Source organism: Aedes aegypti, chromosome 3, assembly GCF_002204515.2.
Source record: "Aedes aegypti strain LVP_AGWG chromosome 3, AaegL5.0 Primary Assembly, whole genome shotgun sequence".
Lineage (NCBI taxonomy): Eukaryota > Metazoa > Arthropoda > Insecta > Diptera > Culicidae > Aedes > Aedes aegypti.
In genome coordinates this window covers 355,659,858-355,678,729 of record NC_035109.1, presented here as the reverse complement: position 1 = coordinate 355,678,729, position 18,872 = coordinate 355,659,858, and the positions used below count along the sequence as shown (strand labels likewise).

General features: G+C 40.6%; 1 protein-coding gene across 1 annotated transcript in view; it reads left to right on the top strand.

Annotated features, from left to right (window-relative positions):
* LOC5578723 (MOXD1 homolog 2) overlaps window positions 1-18,872 on the top strand; it is a 644,764-nt gene that overhangs the window by 243,616 nt on the left and 382,276 nt on the right. Inside the window, exon 2 of the mRNA XM_021849989.1 lies at window positions 12,263-12,980. Within this exon, the coding sequence (XP_021705681.1) occupies window positions 12,687-12,980 (294 nt within the window). The 5' untranslated portion in view covers window positions 12,263-12,686. The remainder of the gene's footprint in view (window positions 1-12,262; window positions 12,981-18,872) is intronic.

The window sequence follows — 18,872 nt, the reverse complement described above, 5'->3', positions numbered from 1 at the left end:
TGTTAATTATTAGAAGGAATTTAAAGACATCATGTTATTCTTGATGTATTGATCGATAAATTTAGTAAATTATTGTAATTATTATTTGAAGTGCATCTTCCAGAATTTTGGCAGACTTTTGAGACGATTTTTTTAATCCAGTAAGAGGAATGACAGTGCCCGAACACAGCGACTGGTGAAATTCAAGATAAAATTACCGGGTGTTCAGAAGAAAATGAGAACGATTTCAATACTTTTCTGTAATTAAAGTAACGAGCGTAATTTTTTTTTTCTTTCCATACGAATAGTCCACGTAGACGTATTTGAACAGCTCATCGCTTATTCTATGAATGAAATTTTGACAGGAGGCGGTGTCATAACGTGTGAAAGTAACAGCATATCATCAGTAAAATGGACTATTGGTCTCTGGACTTCATATAAAAGGGTGGCATGTTACTTTTCGTTCAGATGCTGTCAGTTCAATCGAAGATTGCGTCGAAACAGCAATTACTTCGCGAGCGTGTTGTACGGTTTTACTAAACGCATGGTCATCAACCCTTAAGGAACCCGACCAATTTACCCCAGTGCCGTCGCATTGAGATTTTTTTCGGCTTCCACAGTGCCCTAGTGTACAAAAATAATAGGCGGTCCAAGGATACGAAGTAGTTGACCACGAGGATCCGGAATTGTATCCGGAAGATGGACGTCAATGCCGTCCAGCGCTCTTGTAAGAGCATCGCGACTAAGTTACGTCGTACTGCTGATCAGTGTTGCCAAATATTAGCTCAGTAGCTTTAAAATAACCTTTCTGCCGAAGTGAAGCAAAAGTGCTTAGAATAAGATCCAGATCCCTATATTGATGTTTTGAATTCATTAATTTTATGTCTTGAAAATATTTAAGGGTAATTTTTGTTTAGTCACACGAAGTTTTCACGGCACACTTTGAGGCATGTAATTGGTTGTATTCCAGTAAGAGCACTAAACGGACAGAAATTTCACAAGGTGTTCTTGGTGTTTTTTTAGTTTTACTACAGAATAAAATGCTGCTTAGAAACTAGACCATCTATTTTTTTCACAATATCAAACAAAGTGCGTATTTATTTCTACTTTTCCTTGTTTAGAGTTCCAAAACCCTCGAACAATTCTCCGGGAAGGAAATGAGATTTTCTGGGATCTGCTCTGCAACCGTGATTTGGCAACGTAGAACTCCAGCACCGGTATCTGCTTTGCGACTGCCTTGATGTTGGTTTCGTCATCCATAACCACACATTTCGGTTTCGTTAACCACTCTCGATACAGTTTCCTTGCGCGGGATTTGGCCGCCGTGTTTTGTTGATCACGCCGGCTCGGTGCCTACCGGACCTTGAATACACGAAGACCAGCTTGTTTCATGGTTTGCTGAATGAACCAGGCGGAACACTTGGCCTTCAGAGCCACGGTGCGAATCGAAAGGTTCGGATTACGCTTGAAATAATCCAACACCTTCCGGGCCTTCACAGGGTCAGCTGTCTTCGACTTTCTTCCACTACCAGCCCGCCGCTCGGACGTCTGGGACTCCTTAAAATATTTTAGCACCCGAGAGACACAATTCGGCGCACAAAATTCTCCGGCGATTTTCTTCTTGTTTCGATGCCATCTCAATAATCGGTGAACCGATTGCAATGAAATTTTGCACATCTAAACAATACACTCCAATCTAGTTCTATCCAAATTTTCATTAATTTTTACCCACGGACATAAAGTAACACATGGTAAAAAATGGTGCATTTTTTTCGAGTGTTGGCCTTATTCAACTAATTTTCCTGCAATTTATTAGGTTTTCTGATCTAACCATAATTTTATTCAAAGAATCTCTATCGAATTGCTTGTATATTTCCCTTCAACAATTCCGCCTGAGATTGCTTTAAAAATTCTTTTCAACATTTCCCCAATAAGACACTCTACGTACTTAGTACATGTAAATTCCAATTCATTGTTTAAAATATCATTCGGTTGTTTTTTAAAAGCTTGAGCTTATTCTTGATTGGCCGCCCGTGGTTGCTACACCTGTATCGCCAGATTAGCTGCACTTACACAAGGAACCAACCAGATGACTGCTTGGGACTCACATACACCCTCAGTATATAAGGGTTGGTGATCTTCTATTTTTAGGCGATAATGGCGCCTGCCATGGAAGAATGCAGACGAATGAATGGAAAAGGGGAGGAATTGATGATGCATTGAACGGGCTCCCACTGTAGACCGTATATACCACTGCGTCTACGCCAGTTTTTGCGGAGAGGATTAGGGCTGGTATAATTTTTATGGCGGAGAGGCTTGCTGTTTGGTTATCAGACTGCCTACGTATCAGGCGTAAGGAAAGGCGTGCTATAATGATGGAACAATGGATATCCGATAGATCAACCGTGATGTATAAAGAGTGGAAGACAGAAGCAAGCGAAATAAGAGCTACAAAGTACTTGAAAAAGAACGGGCCTGGGATTAAACCCATGACCTTCTGCTTATGAAGCAGAAGCGGTAGACATTGGACCACCAACCCCGTCAACCCGTATAGACCTAAGTGAAGGAAATAAAACTTAAAACCTCACCTAATACTTAACGGATTGATCCTACAAATGACCATTTCCGGATCCCTGGGACGCCTCAAATTTATGACAAAGTGTTCAATTTGTATGTTAGCATGTGTGTCAAGCTTAGGGGAATGCATGTTATTGAACTATTATGTTTAATCGCTACTTTTAGACAATTGAAATGGTTTAATATCCAACAAATCTATAGTTGGTTCTTCAGGGCATTAAGTTCAAGTGGTCCGAACCGGTACATACTGAACGGTGCAATACTATTAATTTGTTGAATATACTTAAGATCTAAATGATTGATGCAAATTAAAATGATTGCCATTGGGAATAAATAAAGATAACTTTTAATACCCCTAAAAATAGTCTTTTTTTTACCCGGAATAACTCCGGCCACAGAATTACCACCGAGTTCCTCTGGCCACTTCTAGGCAAAAATTTGTTTCAATCCGTTAAATATTTGTTGATCGGCGAAAGTTTTAGTATTCTTGCTATCTTCCTTCAAAACTCTTTCGAAAAAAATATTAAAAAAAAACCTACCTAAAAATAACATTCCTTCCAAGTTTCTTGCGAAATAAGTTCAATTGTTCTTTCAAAAACTCATCCACAGGAATACTCAAAAAAAATTTGACAATTTATTCAGAATTTTATGTTTTATTATTTTTTCCCCTCAGATGTCTTAAAAACTATAAGGGTACATCCCTATGGAGTTGTACGAACTGGTGACGTAGGACCACGTAACAATAGGAAATATATTGCATCCCAACGGCACATCAGCAGCGTCCTCGGAAACATCCTCAAATTGCAGTATTGTCAATAATTCGTAATAAATCAATTATTGTATGCTGCTATGAGATGAATTAAGAAATTATAGCAAGTATGTGGTAAACACATTAGGGAATATTACACAACTAACTCTTTGACACATTTGTTGGCTCTGGAAAGGGCCGATTGAATTGTTGAATTTGCGTAACACGGACACATTTTGACGGCGCACTGGTTGCGTCCTCCTCGCCCGTTGAGATTTGCGGTGCTGATGACGATGTGCGCTGCAACAAGCGGCTTTGGTCGATTTTCTTCAGCCATCTCGAACAAATTAGGGAATATTACACAATCAACTCTTTAAAACACCTTTGTTGGCTCTGAAAAGGGCCGATTGAATTTGCGTAACACGGACACACTTTGACGGCGCACTGGTTGATATCCTCCTCGCCCGATGAGATTTGCGGTGCGCTTCAACAAGCGGCTTTGGTCGATTTTCTACAGCCATCTCGTACGAACAGCTTGCCTCTGGTAGCGAGGAGCTGAGCCGGTTTGGAGGAGCTCTTACCAGCTCGAAAGCGAAAACAGAATGAAACCGAATTCAACGAAGGAGGGATGCTTTATACCCTTAGAATAGCAGGTGATGCTCCTCCTTTCAAATTCTTCGTTTTCTTATCTGGGAAATAGGCTATATGAAACTGATGTCTGGGTAAGGGATGTACAAGATTAGCATTATGCTGTTATTGCATCCCGACGGCACTGCAGCAGCGTCCTCGGAAACATCCTCAAATTGCCGTATTGTCAATTATTTGTAATAAATCTATTAATGTATGATGATTTGAGATGAATTAAGAAATTATAGCAAGTATGTGGTAAACACATTAGGGAATATTACACAAATAACTCTTTAAAACACATTTGTTGGCTCTGAAAAGCGCCGATTGAATTGTTGAATTTGCGTAACACGGACACATTTTGGCGGCGCACTGGTTGCAATCCTCCTCGCACGATGAGATTTACGGTGCGGATGACGATGTGCGCTTCAACAAGCGGCTTTGGTCGATTTTCTTCACCCATCACGTACAAACTTGCCGCCGCTTGGTGATCAACAGCTTGCCTCTGGTAGCGAGGAGCTGAGCCGGTTTGGAGGAGCTCTTACCAGCTCGAAAGCGAAAACAGAATGAAACCGAATTCAACGAAGGAGGGATGTTTTATACCCTTAGAATAGCAGGTGATGCTCCTCCTTTCAAATTCTTCGTTTTCTTATCTGGGAAATAGGCTGTATGAAACTGATGTCTGGGTAAGGGATGTACAAGATTAGCATTATGCTGTTATTGCATCCCGACGGCACTGCAGCAGCGTCCTCGGAAACATCCTCTAATTGCCGTATTGTCAATTATTCGCAATAAATCAATTATTGTATGCTGCTATGAGATGAATTAAGAAATTATAGCAAGTATGTGGTAAACACATTAGGGAATATTACACAAATAACTCTTTAAAACACATTTGTTGGCTCTGAAAAGGGCCGATTGAACTGTTGAATTTGCGTAACACGGACACATTTTGACGGCGCACTTGTTGCGTCCTCCTCGCCCGATGAGATTTGCGGTGCGGATGACGATCATCTCGAACAAATTAGGGAATATTACACAATCAACTCTTTGAAACACATTTGTTGGCTCTGAAAAGGGCCGATTGAACTGTTGAATTTGCGTAACACGGACACATTTTGACGGCGCACTTGTTGCAATCCTCCTCGCCCGATGAGATTTGCGTTGCGGATGACGATGTGCGCTTCAACAAGCGGCTTTGGTCGATGTTCTTCAGCCATCTCGTAGCTTGCCTCTGGTAGCGAGGAGCTGAGCCGGTTTGGAGGAGCTCTTGCCAGCTCGGAAGTCGAAACGGAATGAAACCGAATCCATTTTTTTTTTTTGTATTAAATCATTTTTTATTTCAGCTTTTAAATACATCGATTTGTTATTACAATTTAAGAGAATTACCAATTAGGCATATCAACTTTAGTCTTCATTTTCTTGTTGGATGTTTTTACATATAGTATGTGGTATACATTTGAAACTTTGTTTCTGTTTTTGTTTGATCTTAACCTAACTTAACTCTACTTACTAACTACTAATTATAAATGTTTCGTATTGTTTCATATTCTGATAATCTAGTTTTGTTTACAAACTTTTCTTTTAGTTTTTGGAATCTCGCTTCCAGTAGTTCTAGTTGTGCCATATCATGGACTAAAGTAGTTCTTGTATTTCTCTCTAAGCCAAAGATTATTTTTAAGAATCGGTTTTGTATGATTTGAAGTTTCTTTTTGTGGCTTTTGGCACAAATGTCCCATATTGGAGCTGCATAGTCCAATACAGGTAGTACTATTTGCTTATATATTGCTAATTTGTTTTTTATGTTTAGTTTTGAATTTTTGTTAATTAATGGGTAAAGTCTATTCAGTAGTATGAGGCTTTTAGTTTTAGTGTTTTCTACATGTTTGTTGAACAAAAGTTTTGCATCTGTTGTTAAGCCAAGATATTTTACATGAGGAGACCATTCTATTTCATTTCCATCTATAACAATTTTTGTATTTGGTTTGTGTTTGGGTGACTGATTTAGAGGAAACAGTATTATTTGTGTTTTTATTGCATTGATTTTGATTTTCCATAATTTCATATAGTTTATAAATGTTTCTAGACAGTTTTGTAATTTGGTTGTAATGTGTCGAGTGATTCTGCCTCTGACTTGGATGGCAGAATCATCTGCAAACAAAGATAATTCTCCATCTATAAGTGGTGGAATGTCCGATGTAAATATTGAATAGAGGACTGGGCCTAGAATACTCCCCTGGGGGACTCCTGCTTGTATTGTGTGCTGTTCGGAGTAGTGTCCTTGAAGGTACACTCTGAATTGTCTATTGATTAGATAATCGTGTAATATTTTAACCAAGTAGGTTGGGAAATTGTATCGAACTAGTTTGTGAACTAATCCCTCATGCCATACATTATCGAAGGCTTTTTCGATGTCTAAAAGAGCCATTGCTGTTGAATATCCGATTTCTTTGTTTCTTTTGATCCTGTTTACTACCCTGGCTAGTTGTTGTGTTGTTGAATGGCCTTTGCGAAAGCCAAATTGCTCGTCCATGAGAATGTTATTTCTTTGGATATGTTCATTTAACCGGTGCAGAATTAGTTTTTCAAAAATTTTACTTATTGATGATAGTAAACTGATAGGCCTGTAGCTTTTTTCATTCGTGGGATCTTTACCTGGTTTTAAAATGGGAATCACCTTTGATTTTTTCCAACTGTTTGGGAAGTAACTTATATTTAGACATTTGTTGAAAATATTGCAGAGGAGGTTCAAACTATTGTCACCTAGATTTTTTAGTACTATATTTAGAATGCCATCATCGCCTGGTGCTTTCATGTTTTTCTGTCGTTTCAGAATTGAATGGATTTCTTCTACATTAATTTTGCTTTGTTCAGGTAAATAAGTATTGGTGTTGTTTAAAGTTTCTATTGTTTGTTTAACTGTATCTTCCATCTGGCTATTCATGGTGAGTCCTATTTCGTGAGATTTAACAATATTTAGGGCTATTGCATTGGCTTTTTCAACTGGGGTTATAAGTATTTGATTGTTTACTTTAAGATGGGGAACAGTTTGTGGTCTATTCTTGAGTATTTTTGCAATTTTCCAAAAGGGTCTTGAATTGTTGTCGAGTTTGGCTAATTTTTCTTGGAATTTCTGGTTTTTGATTTCTTCCAACCTTTTGCTTATTATTTTTCTGAGACGATTCACAATAGATTTCAGTCTTCTATGACCAGTTCTTTGATATTGTCTAAGAAGGGCATTTCTTTTACCTATCAGGATTCTAGTGAAATTGTCTAATGCTATCACTTCTGAACGAACCGTTGTGGTCCTAACATTGTTATCAACTGCCGTTTGGATCACCTGGATGAGGTTTGCTAGCACATCATCAATCTGATCCCTGGTATCAATAGCTTGTTCCGCATTGAGTTGATTGTCAACTGAACTTCGAAGCCTGTCCCAATTAACACGATGAAAGTTCTTCTTGGATGTCAAAGGTCTTGATACACTGGTGATTCCTACTCTTACCACTACCGGAAAGTGATCTGAGTCTAACTCCTGGATGGTTTCGGGTTCACTAATCCCGTTCGACAAGTTTGACAGAAAAAAGTCAAGTGTTGATGGTGAACCTTTAACAGTTACGTACGTTGGAGAGACTGGGTGATAGATGGAGTATATACCAGCCTGAAGATCCTCAAACAGGATTTTGCCGTTGGCATTGGACCCAATATTACCCCAGCTAGGATGCCGGGCGTTCAAGTCGGTCCCAATGATGAACTTGCAATTTGTGTGTGCTAGCTTCCTGAGATCCTGACTGAATGACAGCCTGCTGCCATCAGTAATTTTTGTTTGTTGCCCAAAGTATGCGCTGATGAGTCTAACTTTGCCAACACTGGATTCTATTTCTATGCCAATGGCTTCGATAACTTTGGTGTTGAAATGGGGTAATGCCTTAAACTTCAAGTGATTAGCTATTACTATGGCGACACCACCACCTTTGGTATCCTGACGATCATGACGGATAATTTTGTAGTTTGGAATACTCAGCTTAATGTTAGGATTTAGGTGAGTTTCCGTGATCAAGGCCACTTGAATATTCCTATCAACTAGAAATTGTCCAAATTCTATCATTTTAGGTCGGAGTGACCTAGCGTTCCAAGTTACAATCTGGATAGAGCTATCGACCATACTGGATCAAGAACACTCCCAACGTTTCTACTTGTTCATGCCGGGAACGACAACGTTTCAGTTTGTCCGACATGTCCAGGAAGATCCTAACCAATTCTTCTGGGGCATAGAGCGAACCACTTTGCGGGACAGATTCACATTCATCATCAGGGAAGGAAGCAGCGTTAGCACTCACCTGGGGAACCGGATGTTGAGATGAACTCGGTGTTGCGGTGGTCGTTCTCGGCTGTCTAGGCCAAGACGGGGTGACGTTGGGTTGCTGGCGCTGATTGCTGTTTTGTTGGAGGGCCGGGAATTCATCCTGGCGGAACAGCTGTTGATTCTCGGGAGCTCTTCTTCCGGGGAGGTTTCTGGTCGCTGCATTCTTCCGGATCTGCTTGTATGCCTCGCGCTTGGGGCAAATCTTGTCGGAGGCTTTGTGTCCACTTCCACAGTTGACACACTTGTAGGCTGCTACATCCTCGTGGGGGCAATCCGCTGTGATGTGCGGATGAGCACAAATGTTGCAGCGGGGCTTGAGGTTGCAATTTCGAGTTCCGTGGCCGAAGTTCAGGCACCGCATGCATTGCGTTACATCACGGTGTGAACCACGGTAGGCTTCCCAGGTCACGATCATGTCGTTCAGCGTACGCACCGCCTTCAGCGCGTTCAGCGTGGTGGATCCCTTTCGGAAGTGGACGAGGTAGAGGCAATCTCGATTGTCGCCTTCGCTGAACTTCCGGGCGATGACGTGGATTGCCACAGGCTGCAGCTTGTAGTGCTGGATCAATTCCGCTTCGATGAGGCTTTTCTCCGTGATCGGTAGACCACGAATGACTGCTTTGAAGGGTTTCTCCTCGGGGGCGTCATGGGTGAAGTATTCCGCTTTCTTCCGCTGGAGGTAGGCTTTGGTAGCTTCCATCGCTTCCTTCGTGTGGACCACGATTTTGATGCCAATTCGTGTGAGTTTGAACTGGGCATCGATGCCGTTTGCACGGAGGTCCTGCTTGAGTTGGCCAAGAGGGACACTTTTCACCACCAGAGGAGGAATCTTGGATGGTTGGTTTCCATTCTGGTGGATGAATGGTGTGATGAAGTCATCGGTTTGGCCAATGTCGCCGAATCCTCCCATCTCGCTTCGGTTTTCAGCAGTGCCAGCTTCGGTGATGACGCTCTGGGTTCCTGCCACGATGTTGCTTGATTTGGCACGCTTTCGATGACCGGTCGGGCTTCCTTCTTTCGGCTTCTTGAGAGCCGACTGCGGGCTGTTTTGCTTAGAGCCATTGCTCGAGCGACGGCGTCCTCGCTTACCCATACTGGGCAGCACGTAATCGAAACACTTACTTAATTACGAACGAAAAGTCTAAAACACGTCTTATCGCGACGACGGTACAGACTGGAATGATGAAACCGAATCCAACGATGGGAGCATGCTATATACCCTTAGATTAGCAGATTATGCTCCTCCCCTTCGTGCTCTTCTCTTTCTAATCGACCAATCTGGGAAATGCATATGTGCCAATAATGAGTTGGACTTAGAATTACTTGATAATTGCGAAAAATGATAATGCGTGAGAAATTGGTCGAACATGAATGAAAGGGTTGACATTTACTAAATATTCTATAGATAGCTATTGATAATCAATAGTTTTCTTTAATATGAAGGTAAATTTCTGATCCATGGGTGCCAAAATGATGAATATTGTTCAATTAGAATTTCTTTTCAAAAGCATACTAAACATGTCGCAATTTTGTTACATGTGATCATTTTCGTAATCGAAGTGTTCTCATAAAATATGGCAAATCAAAGACACTGTCGGAAATTCCACTCTAGTTTACAATCGTTATGAAATTTTGAGCACTCACCCCGACGGCACTGCAGCAGCGTCCACGAATAGTCTCAAATTGACGTGCCATCAATTATTCATAACAAATTAAATTTTGTACGAAACTGCGAGATTGATTGAGGAATATAAGATGTAATCAGGTTGGAAATATTATTCCTTCAACTCTTTACCACAAATTTGATGGTCCTGACAAGGTCCGATGGCAGATGAATAGCACTGCGGGAAGTTATCACTTGATCGCCATGGTCAAACGGGAAATCCTCAACGCAAACAGCAACGGGTAGTGGATCCACGGGCACGTGTCGAAATCTGGAAACTCGAGCGCTTCCGACGCTCGATTAGCAGCAGCTCCTCGGATCAGCAATTCTGGGGGCTTCTGGTATCTGGTTCCTATCGGGCTTGCTTCTTGACCACCGATGCTGAATTTATCACGGGTCGAAATCTGGGAGCGCGGATAAATTTGCGGCGCCAAAGACGATGGCTTGGACGCTTCTCCGAGCAGCAGTAGTTTGCCGCTCGGAGAAGCGCCCAAGCCATCGTCATCGCCGCCGCAAATCAATCTTGCGTCTTCCTCTTCCGACGACACAAATTGGACTGTGACGCGGGTGCAAAAGCAAAGCGAGAATGACTCGCCTGACCGTGTTCACAGTCCGACTGCAAAAAGAAGACTGAGGGAAGAAGCAGGGACCATTTGCTTTTATAGTGGGAAGCGACACCGTCGAAAAGTGCTTGAACGTGATTGGTTGGATAAGAAAGGGGTCAACATTTATCAAATTTTCAATAGTTAAACAACAAAATTCACTTATCGGATATATTACTAACGATGCGTAGATACATTTCTGATCGAATGATACTAAAATCGTAATAATTGGTTCATAAACAACTGAGTTATTAACGTTCAAAATCTCCCCTAATTTCGTTACATGTCTCATTTGCCGTACTTTTAAAGTGCACCCCAATATAGAAAACAAAGACGTAGTCCTACGTCAAAAAACCTAAAGAATTCAAAATACTATAAGTTTTCTTGGAAATCAAGATTTAGAGTTGAAACAATAAGTTTATTCATAAGAAATTAAGTTGAATAATTAGAGGAAATGTGTTCAATGTAAATGAGTTTTGGGATTTCCCGCAAAATTTCAATTTTATATCACGGTGCTCCCGAGCAGTCCATTTGCGGAAACAAATTAAAATCCTTTGAGAAATGTTAATAGTGTTGTAAATGCTGTCTTTCCATTAAGTAGCTGTCAGATCATTGGGCGTGCCCGGCAATGGAAGTTGTCATGCATTTTATCTCTAAGTTTTGATTGAATACCTGTTCCAACACTTTTCGTTTAGTAATTACAGAGTAAGATAAAGTAAGTAAAAATATGAAAAAAAAATGAAGCGTTTAGTACACAACCTATCTTTTTTATTTTGGAAAGACGTATATTGAAATTTTAAGGTTGTACTGTGTTAAAAACGTTGAAGAGGACGTTTAAACAATTGAAGAAATATTTCATGTTTATAATACTTTTGACACCAACAACTCCTTTGAAAAGTTTGATCGCTGCTTATTATTTTCATTTGTCATATGTCGATAACTCGATATTAACCCCTCTACCGGCAGCTATATTTTTTACCGTTAAAAAAATATTCAAATCGCGATAACTTTTTTGTTTCTTGATATTGTTGCACATTTTTTTCACAAGTTCTCTTCAAGTCAAAGAATATGTGTCGATATTGATAATTGGTCATCTGGATCCTGAGATATTCTACAATTCCTTGGGGGACAGACACGTAGCCATAACCCACGTTTATGTCTCAGCTACAGAATTTATATCGTATTCGGATATTCTTTCCTCGAATTTTTATCGTATTTGGATATTCACTCCTCGAAATGATACATTAATGCGAGTTGTGAGAAAATGAAGCAATTTGGTGCAACCGTCTTTGTGTTATGTGTAATGTGTGACAGTGCGTGTATAAGGTATTGGAATTAAGCGTGACATTGGGGGGAGTGGGGGTCCAGAAATCTCGAAAAACGATGGACGTCATATTTGAATCGTCCCTTATACCATTTTTTATCATTACCCACACTGCACAACATAAATTCTTCTAATACTTTAAACGTAAGCTCTTGTGACCACCCATGAATTACGAGCATCTGACCTTGACAGGATCTGGATCCGACCAAGCACGAAAAAACAATCCACACACAGTAAGCAACCATCAGTTGCAGCATGCTATTCCCCGACGAACCCCCAAAAGCCCCATGCCATAAAGCCATCCTTCCGATATAAAACTCCAAGCGCCCAGTTATTAAATTTTATTCCTTTTCTCTTACCGTGTTTTTATTTGCAGGTTCATCCGTTAGCAGAACACAAGTTACACGTGCGCGCAGGTGCTCAGCCAGCGGAAAATTGCTTCCTTGCATCACGTTGTCGCAGGATACACGTGAGCCTCCCTCTGTTCGTCGCCATTATTGTGGTGTCCCTGAAGGCAACAGAAGACTATTTTTTCGGATTTCGTTCGAAAGCGTAGGACGCCAAAGCCAGCAACAAGGACGACGACGAGAACCTGTAAGCCCTGAGAACGTTGCTGCGAAGGTGTGCTTTCGGTTAGAATGACAAACGCAAGTACGTAATCCGAGATGAAGCTGCACCGTCATTCGGAGCATGAGACTTGAAGAGTGCCATCGCAGAAGCTGTTATTGTTTTTCCACGCGAGGTGAAAAATTTCCGTTGCTTTCCTAAGAAGAACCTTTTGTGGAGTTGTGTGGGTGAAAATGGGTTGTGAAGTGGTTAGGTGTAAAGGCAGCCAAATGGCAAGTGTGATTTATTCGCTGGTGTTGGTGAGTGTGTGCCTGTTTGGCAGTACCGTTGGGGCCCATTATTGGGATCATTCGATGTTCCTGGACGATGACTACCGGTTGCTGTGGACCGTTTCGGGGTACGACATAACGTTCGAAATCCAAGCCCGCACGCACGGCTACATCGGGCTGGGCTTCTCCAAGGACGGGACCATCTACGGAGCGGACGTCGTCATCGGTTGGGTCGACCAAGGACAAGTTCATTTTCAGGTAATTTATAATCGGCTGTTTATTGCCTGCCCAGCAGGCGGGGGGCGGATCCATTTGATAGTTTATTTCGGAAACATAGGGACCTATTTTTTTCTGCCGGGGCTTATGGATGGACACGGTCTTTTGTCGTCGAGGAAAACCTTTCTTTTGCCATAAATAGCTATAAACATAAAGCACGCAGACCCAACCATCCGGAATTGGAGCAAAACTGATGCTGAATTGAATACACGACCAACTTTGTTCGTTTTCGGCCACAATTTGCGACGCCCACCTTTACTATAGAAAAAGCGAAAACAGTTCGAGGGAAACGAATGCAACCTTCAAACATTATCATGAAAGTAGTCAGAGGAGGAAGGGGAGGGTAGGTGAGTCTTTTACCTTCTCCTCTTCCCTGGTCAAGGGACCGTTCATAAGTGACGTAGCATTTTAGAGGGGAGGGGGGAGTCTACGATTTCATGACGAACCATGTATTATGTATATAGAAAAATAGGCTATGATGGGGGAGGGGGGTTTTAACAATCTGCCAAAAAATGCTACGTAATTTAATCCCCAACAAGAAAGTACAAAATCAACTGCATAAAATTGTTAATTGAAGTTTTCATAATATTTGCATTTCAGCATACATGAAATTGAAATTGCGTCTTTATACAATTGAATGATAGATTTCTTAGAGTCAAACTAAAAGTCAGACGTCTACAACATGATATCATGTCTTATTTTTGAATCAAAATGTTTTGTTCAATCCATAATCTGGAATAAAATCTGGACAATTCCATGCAGATATTTGTAAAAGAATTTGAAAAAGTATGTCGAGGAACAATTTCTTTAGAAATTTCTGTATGAATTTTCGAGGAATTTATGAAGGAATCCCTGGATGAAATTTTTGATTCTTTAAAAATGCTGAAATAAATGACAAGAAGACCTCCTGAAAAAAAAAAATGTTGGGGAATCTTGAGATAAACTCCTCAGAAAATACATGTTATGATTCATGAGATGTAATGGACCCGTTACTCTGTCCACAAATTGCACCAAAAGTCGTTTCGGACTCCAGTTTACTAGCTATGCAAGAAAAAGTAAGACTAATGACTTGAAAATTTTGAATTTTCATGCAAAAATGTGCACAGATTGTATATAATGATCATCTTAGCATGAATAGAAAACCTGGCTACACCCATGACCACCACTGACTGAAGGTTAGAATTCCAAGAAAACAAAAAAAAAATAGCTAAAAGTAACCGAAAGCTTATTTTTTGCATAATTTGTCCATTTGAAAACACCGAAACGAACTTGCCAAAATTATACCGGAGTAAGCTGATGGGAAATTGTTGTCCTTGTACTCCCACGTGGACCACCACCGTGCCACGTGAATTCCACCAAAATAAATGGCAAGCAGCTCCGGCCAGGACTGATAGAGACATGAAAACCGTCTTCCAGACAGGGGAGCAAAAAAAAGTGGAAGGAGGTTGAAACAAAGCACTTTTTATGGCGCAAGTATAGCCGGGATAGCAACAAACTCTCATCCAACGCGAAATTGTCTATAATTTCGTTTTTCGGTCCCGGATAAGAAAGTACGCAAATAACAAAAGCCATTTTCAAATTGGAGGTCCGGGATTTGTCGTGCCCGGAGAGTTTCCTTTCTTGTGAAAATTTTCGCTTCCCTCTCAGGAACAAACACCGGAAGGCGACTATTCGGCACTGGAACGTCTTCTAGAAATGTCTGGAAGCAGTCAGCTGCCGCCGACGATGCACAGGGGTCCCGCTTCTTATAAATCTGGAAAAATTCAATTTAATTCTACGTTCATTAACAGATAGTTAAGAACTTATACGAAAATATCTAAAGTAAATGACGGGGTTGGTGGTTTGATGGCTACCGCTTCTGCTTCATAAGCAGAAGGTCATGGGTTCAATCCCAGGCCTGTCCCTTTCCTCGTACTTTGTAGTTGTATATATCTTACTCGCTTCTATCTTCCATTCTAAATCTATCACACTCAAACTATTCGTTCACAGCAAACGCTAGAACCAGAGACGGACAAGAAACCGTTTCCCTAACGCATCCATTCTTCCACGCGCATGCGTTTCCTTACGCCTGATACATAGGCAGTCTGCAAACCACAAAAGCAAACCTCTCTGCCATGCCTTTCCCCCAATCCACACACTCCCGCATGTACTGGCGTAGATGCAGTGGTATATACGGTCTACGTGGGAGCCAGTATAATGCATCATCAATTCCTCCCCCTTCCCCACATTGGTCTGCATTCTGACGTGGCAGGCACCATTGTTGCTAAAAATAGAAGATCACCAGCACTTATACACTGAGGATGCCTGTTAGTCCCAAGCAGTCATTCGGTTGGTTCCTTGTGTAAGTGCAGCTGATCTGGCGATACTGGAGTAGCATCCACGGGCGGCCAATCAAGCTCAAGCTCAAGCTCAAGCTATACGAAAACATCTAAAGTAAATAGTTTTTCTTCTTCTTCCTCAATGGGTGCACATGCCCATGAGACCTTAGTTTTTGCTTGCAAACTCATAAATCGTGCAGATTTTGTTTTAAGCATATTCGTGTTACTTATTAAGCATTTCTTGATCAAAACTTAATAATGCATTATTTTTGTCATGATTTTTCCAATTCGAACCACTGAGCGACGGTGTAAATCGATCAGGGAAATTAGTTTTCTCTGTTTCTTTTCGTTGCTGGTGGTGTGGCGGCGTCGGCGGTGGAAAATTATACAGAATAGTTTGATAATTGTACAAAGTTTTTCGCTGAAGAAGTGTAAAGTTGTCGCGACAATGGCTGAATTAGTAATGTTGGTCTAGCTCTGGGAAAGTTGTGGTGGTGGGAATCGGAGACTTACCGGAGGATGGGTTGGTAGCATGTAATTATATGAGCTAGACAGATATGGAAAAGTGATCAGTTATTTTCCGGCTCTGGAAGATTTTAGTGGGTATTTTAACATGTTCAAATTTTGGGTAATATTGAGGGAGTTGCTAATGGTATCGAATCTCATTTGTTTGTTCCATGTAGCTTTGAAAGTTTTTTAGAAACGACATTAAATGCTTAGTGATTATCGAACGCATGTGTGATAGATTGGAGGTCTTCGTTAGTCTTGCGGTTACGTACGCGATTATAAAATAAAGTCATGCTGAATGTTTTTCGTACGTGGGTATCTGCCACATGAAATACGACTCCGAAAATAGCAAATTTTGCAAAGAAGTTCTCAGTTTATCACTATAGAAGTGCTGATGGTTTTTTTAGATGCAACTTTTTAAACATAAGACGATTCCCTTGAGGAGTTGTGATTTTTACTTCTAGAATCCCTTGACCAATTTATTTAAAAATGGTGGGAAAGACATGTGTTTATATTCGTGGAGTGTTCATGGAAGCTTCCTTATAGACACACTTCTTGAGAAATATCTGGAGTAATTATAGCCATCCGTACGGAAAAATCAGAGCAAACGCTTCTCATATTACTAGAGAAAGCAAGGATTACTGGAGGAATTCTTGAAATTGTGTAAAACAAATTATTGAAGAATAATCGATATTTTTTGTAAAATTTCCTACATAAATGCCAAGTGGCCTTTTTAGCGGACTAAATGAAGGAATTTAAGAGGAAGCTGTGCAGGAATTACATTTTCAATTGAGGTAGTGTAATTGACAAAAATCTACTTTAAATTATACTGAGTTTAAAGTAGTGCGAAAATTTCGTCGGAGGTGAGATTGGGCCGAAAATGCTTATTGATTTTAAAACACCGTTTTCATAATTTGACAAGAAATCTTCTTTTGAATATGTGTAATGGAGGTTTGCTAATGCTGAACTAATATATGAAATTCGTTTGTTTTTCATTGAACGGGAAACGTAAGGAATACCCCATTAACTTTTTTTATCAGTATTACCAATATTTTCTGAGATATTTCAGATTATGCTTTGACCCATTGTCACCATTGGGCGTAGATAATTTAAACCTCGATGAAGGTGCATTTTGAATATTTGAAAATGCATCACGTATTTTTATACGGGAAATAATATTTTAAGTCAAATTACGTAAGTCCAATCAATTTATGTTTTTTTTAGAAAAAGTCGAAGAATGTTTTGATTCGAGTCTTATTATTATACATCATCTCCAGCCTGAGTAGGAAAAAACACTCTATTATCGGATACTTCTTCTGCTTCTTGGCATTACGTTCCCACGTGCACAATTTTTAATATAAAGCTTTCTTTGTTAAAGTTACCATTTTCGCTTGTGTATATCGTGTGGTTGATATGACAAAAGTTTATGCCCCAGGAATTCAAGAAAATTTCTATAATGAAAAGATCCTAGCCTGAGCGAAAATCGATCCCAGACCTTCAATTAATATTTCTGTCGGTGCTGGAGGATCATTCATTATATTAAATTAATTAACTCATTACTCGTGGCAGGGATGGGTAAATTATGGGTGACATTATGAAAAAAATCCACGTGCTCTGCTGGGATTGAAACCCAAGACTCTTGTAGGCTAGACGAGCGCTTTACCAACTGAGCTACTGAGCCACTTGGTGATCGAATAACTTAAAAGGTTACAAGCTTCGAATTCAAATCCTAAATAAATCGCACACGCTCTGCGCGCGTGTTTAGTAACATGGGGGTTATGGAAGGGATCGGCATGATCTGTGGGGATTTAAATTCGAAACTTGTAACCTTCTTAGTTATTCACCAAGTGGCTCGGTAGCTTAGTTGGTAAAGCGCTCGTCTAGCGTACAAGAGTCCTGGATTCGAATCCCAGCCAAGCACGTGGATTTTTTTTTTATAATTTTACCCATAATTTATCCATCTTTACTACGAGTAATGAGTTTTCTAATTTAATAACCATGCGGATTGGATTATCAAACAGCTCAATATAAGCGTCAATTTATCCATTATATTGTTTTCAATATATAATAATGAACGAAACATTCAGCCCGAGGCTCGTTTATCTCGCTATAGAGATCATGATTTATCGGGGCCCAAATAGCCGTTGCGGTAAACGCGCAGCTATTCAGCATGACCGAGCTGAGGGTCGTGGGTTCGAATCCCACCGGTCGAGGATCTTTTCGGGTTGAAAATTTTCTCGACTTCCCAGGGCATAGAGTATCTTCGTACCTGCCACACGATATACACATGCAAAAATGGTCATCGGCATAGTAAGCTCTCAGTTAATAACTGTGGAAGTGCTCATAAGAACACTAAGCTGAGAAGCAGGCTCTGTCCCAGTGGGGACGTAACGCCAGAAAGAAGAAGAAAAGATCATGATTATGACCTCAGTATTCTTTGACAACTATTTCCATTCCGGAGATTCATTTTTGTAACTTTGTCATACCCCAAAAAAAAAAGATTCCATTAATCATACTAAAGCTAATAAAGGTTCAGAATGTCTCACACTTACCACAGTTTTATAGGATCGGGCTTTTACCAGTTCCCTAGATTGCTTTTTCACCTCACCCTCGATTCAGGAAAAAAAACCCAAGCCTCATAATAAAAATCAAACCTATATAATGGATTATCGCCATAAAAAAGAGAGCAAATATCCGGTGTAAAAATTTATGACCTAGGAATTAAATACTAATGAATCGTTTCACCGTCTTCCATAGCATTTTCCCACTTTTGAGTCCTCCCGATTGACCCATTACGGAGCGCGACCGAGGCTCCCAGTCAATTCAGCTCGTAGGATGTGCCCCACACCCGCTGCAAGGATTATAGCTATCGCTTACCCGAAAGTTTGCCCAATCGTTGAATCTTACATGACCACCGGCAAGATAGTACCCGAGCCCGGCAGTGGGACAAAGTAGCACATCGATAAGGGTTGCTCGGTGGCTTTTCACACTTCCACTTATGGTTTTCGGTTGGATCTGGGTTCTACGGTGGAGCAAGCTTCCCAAGTCA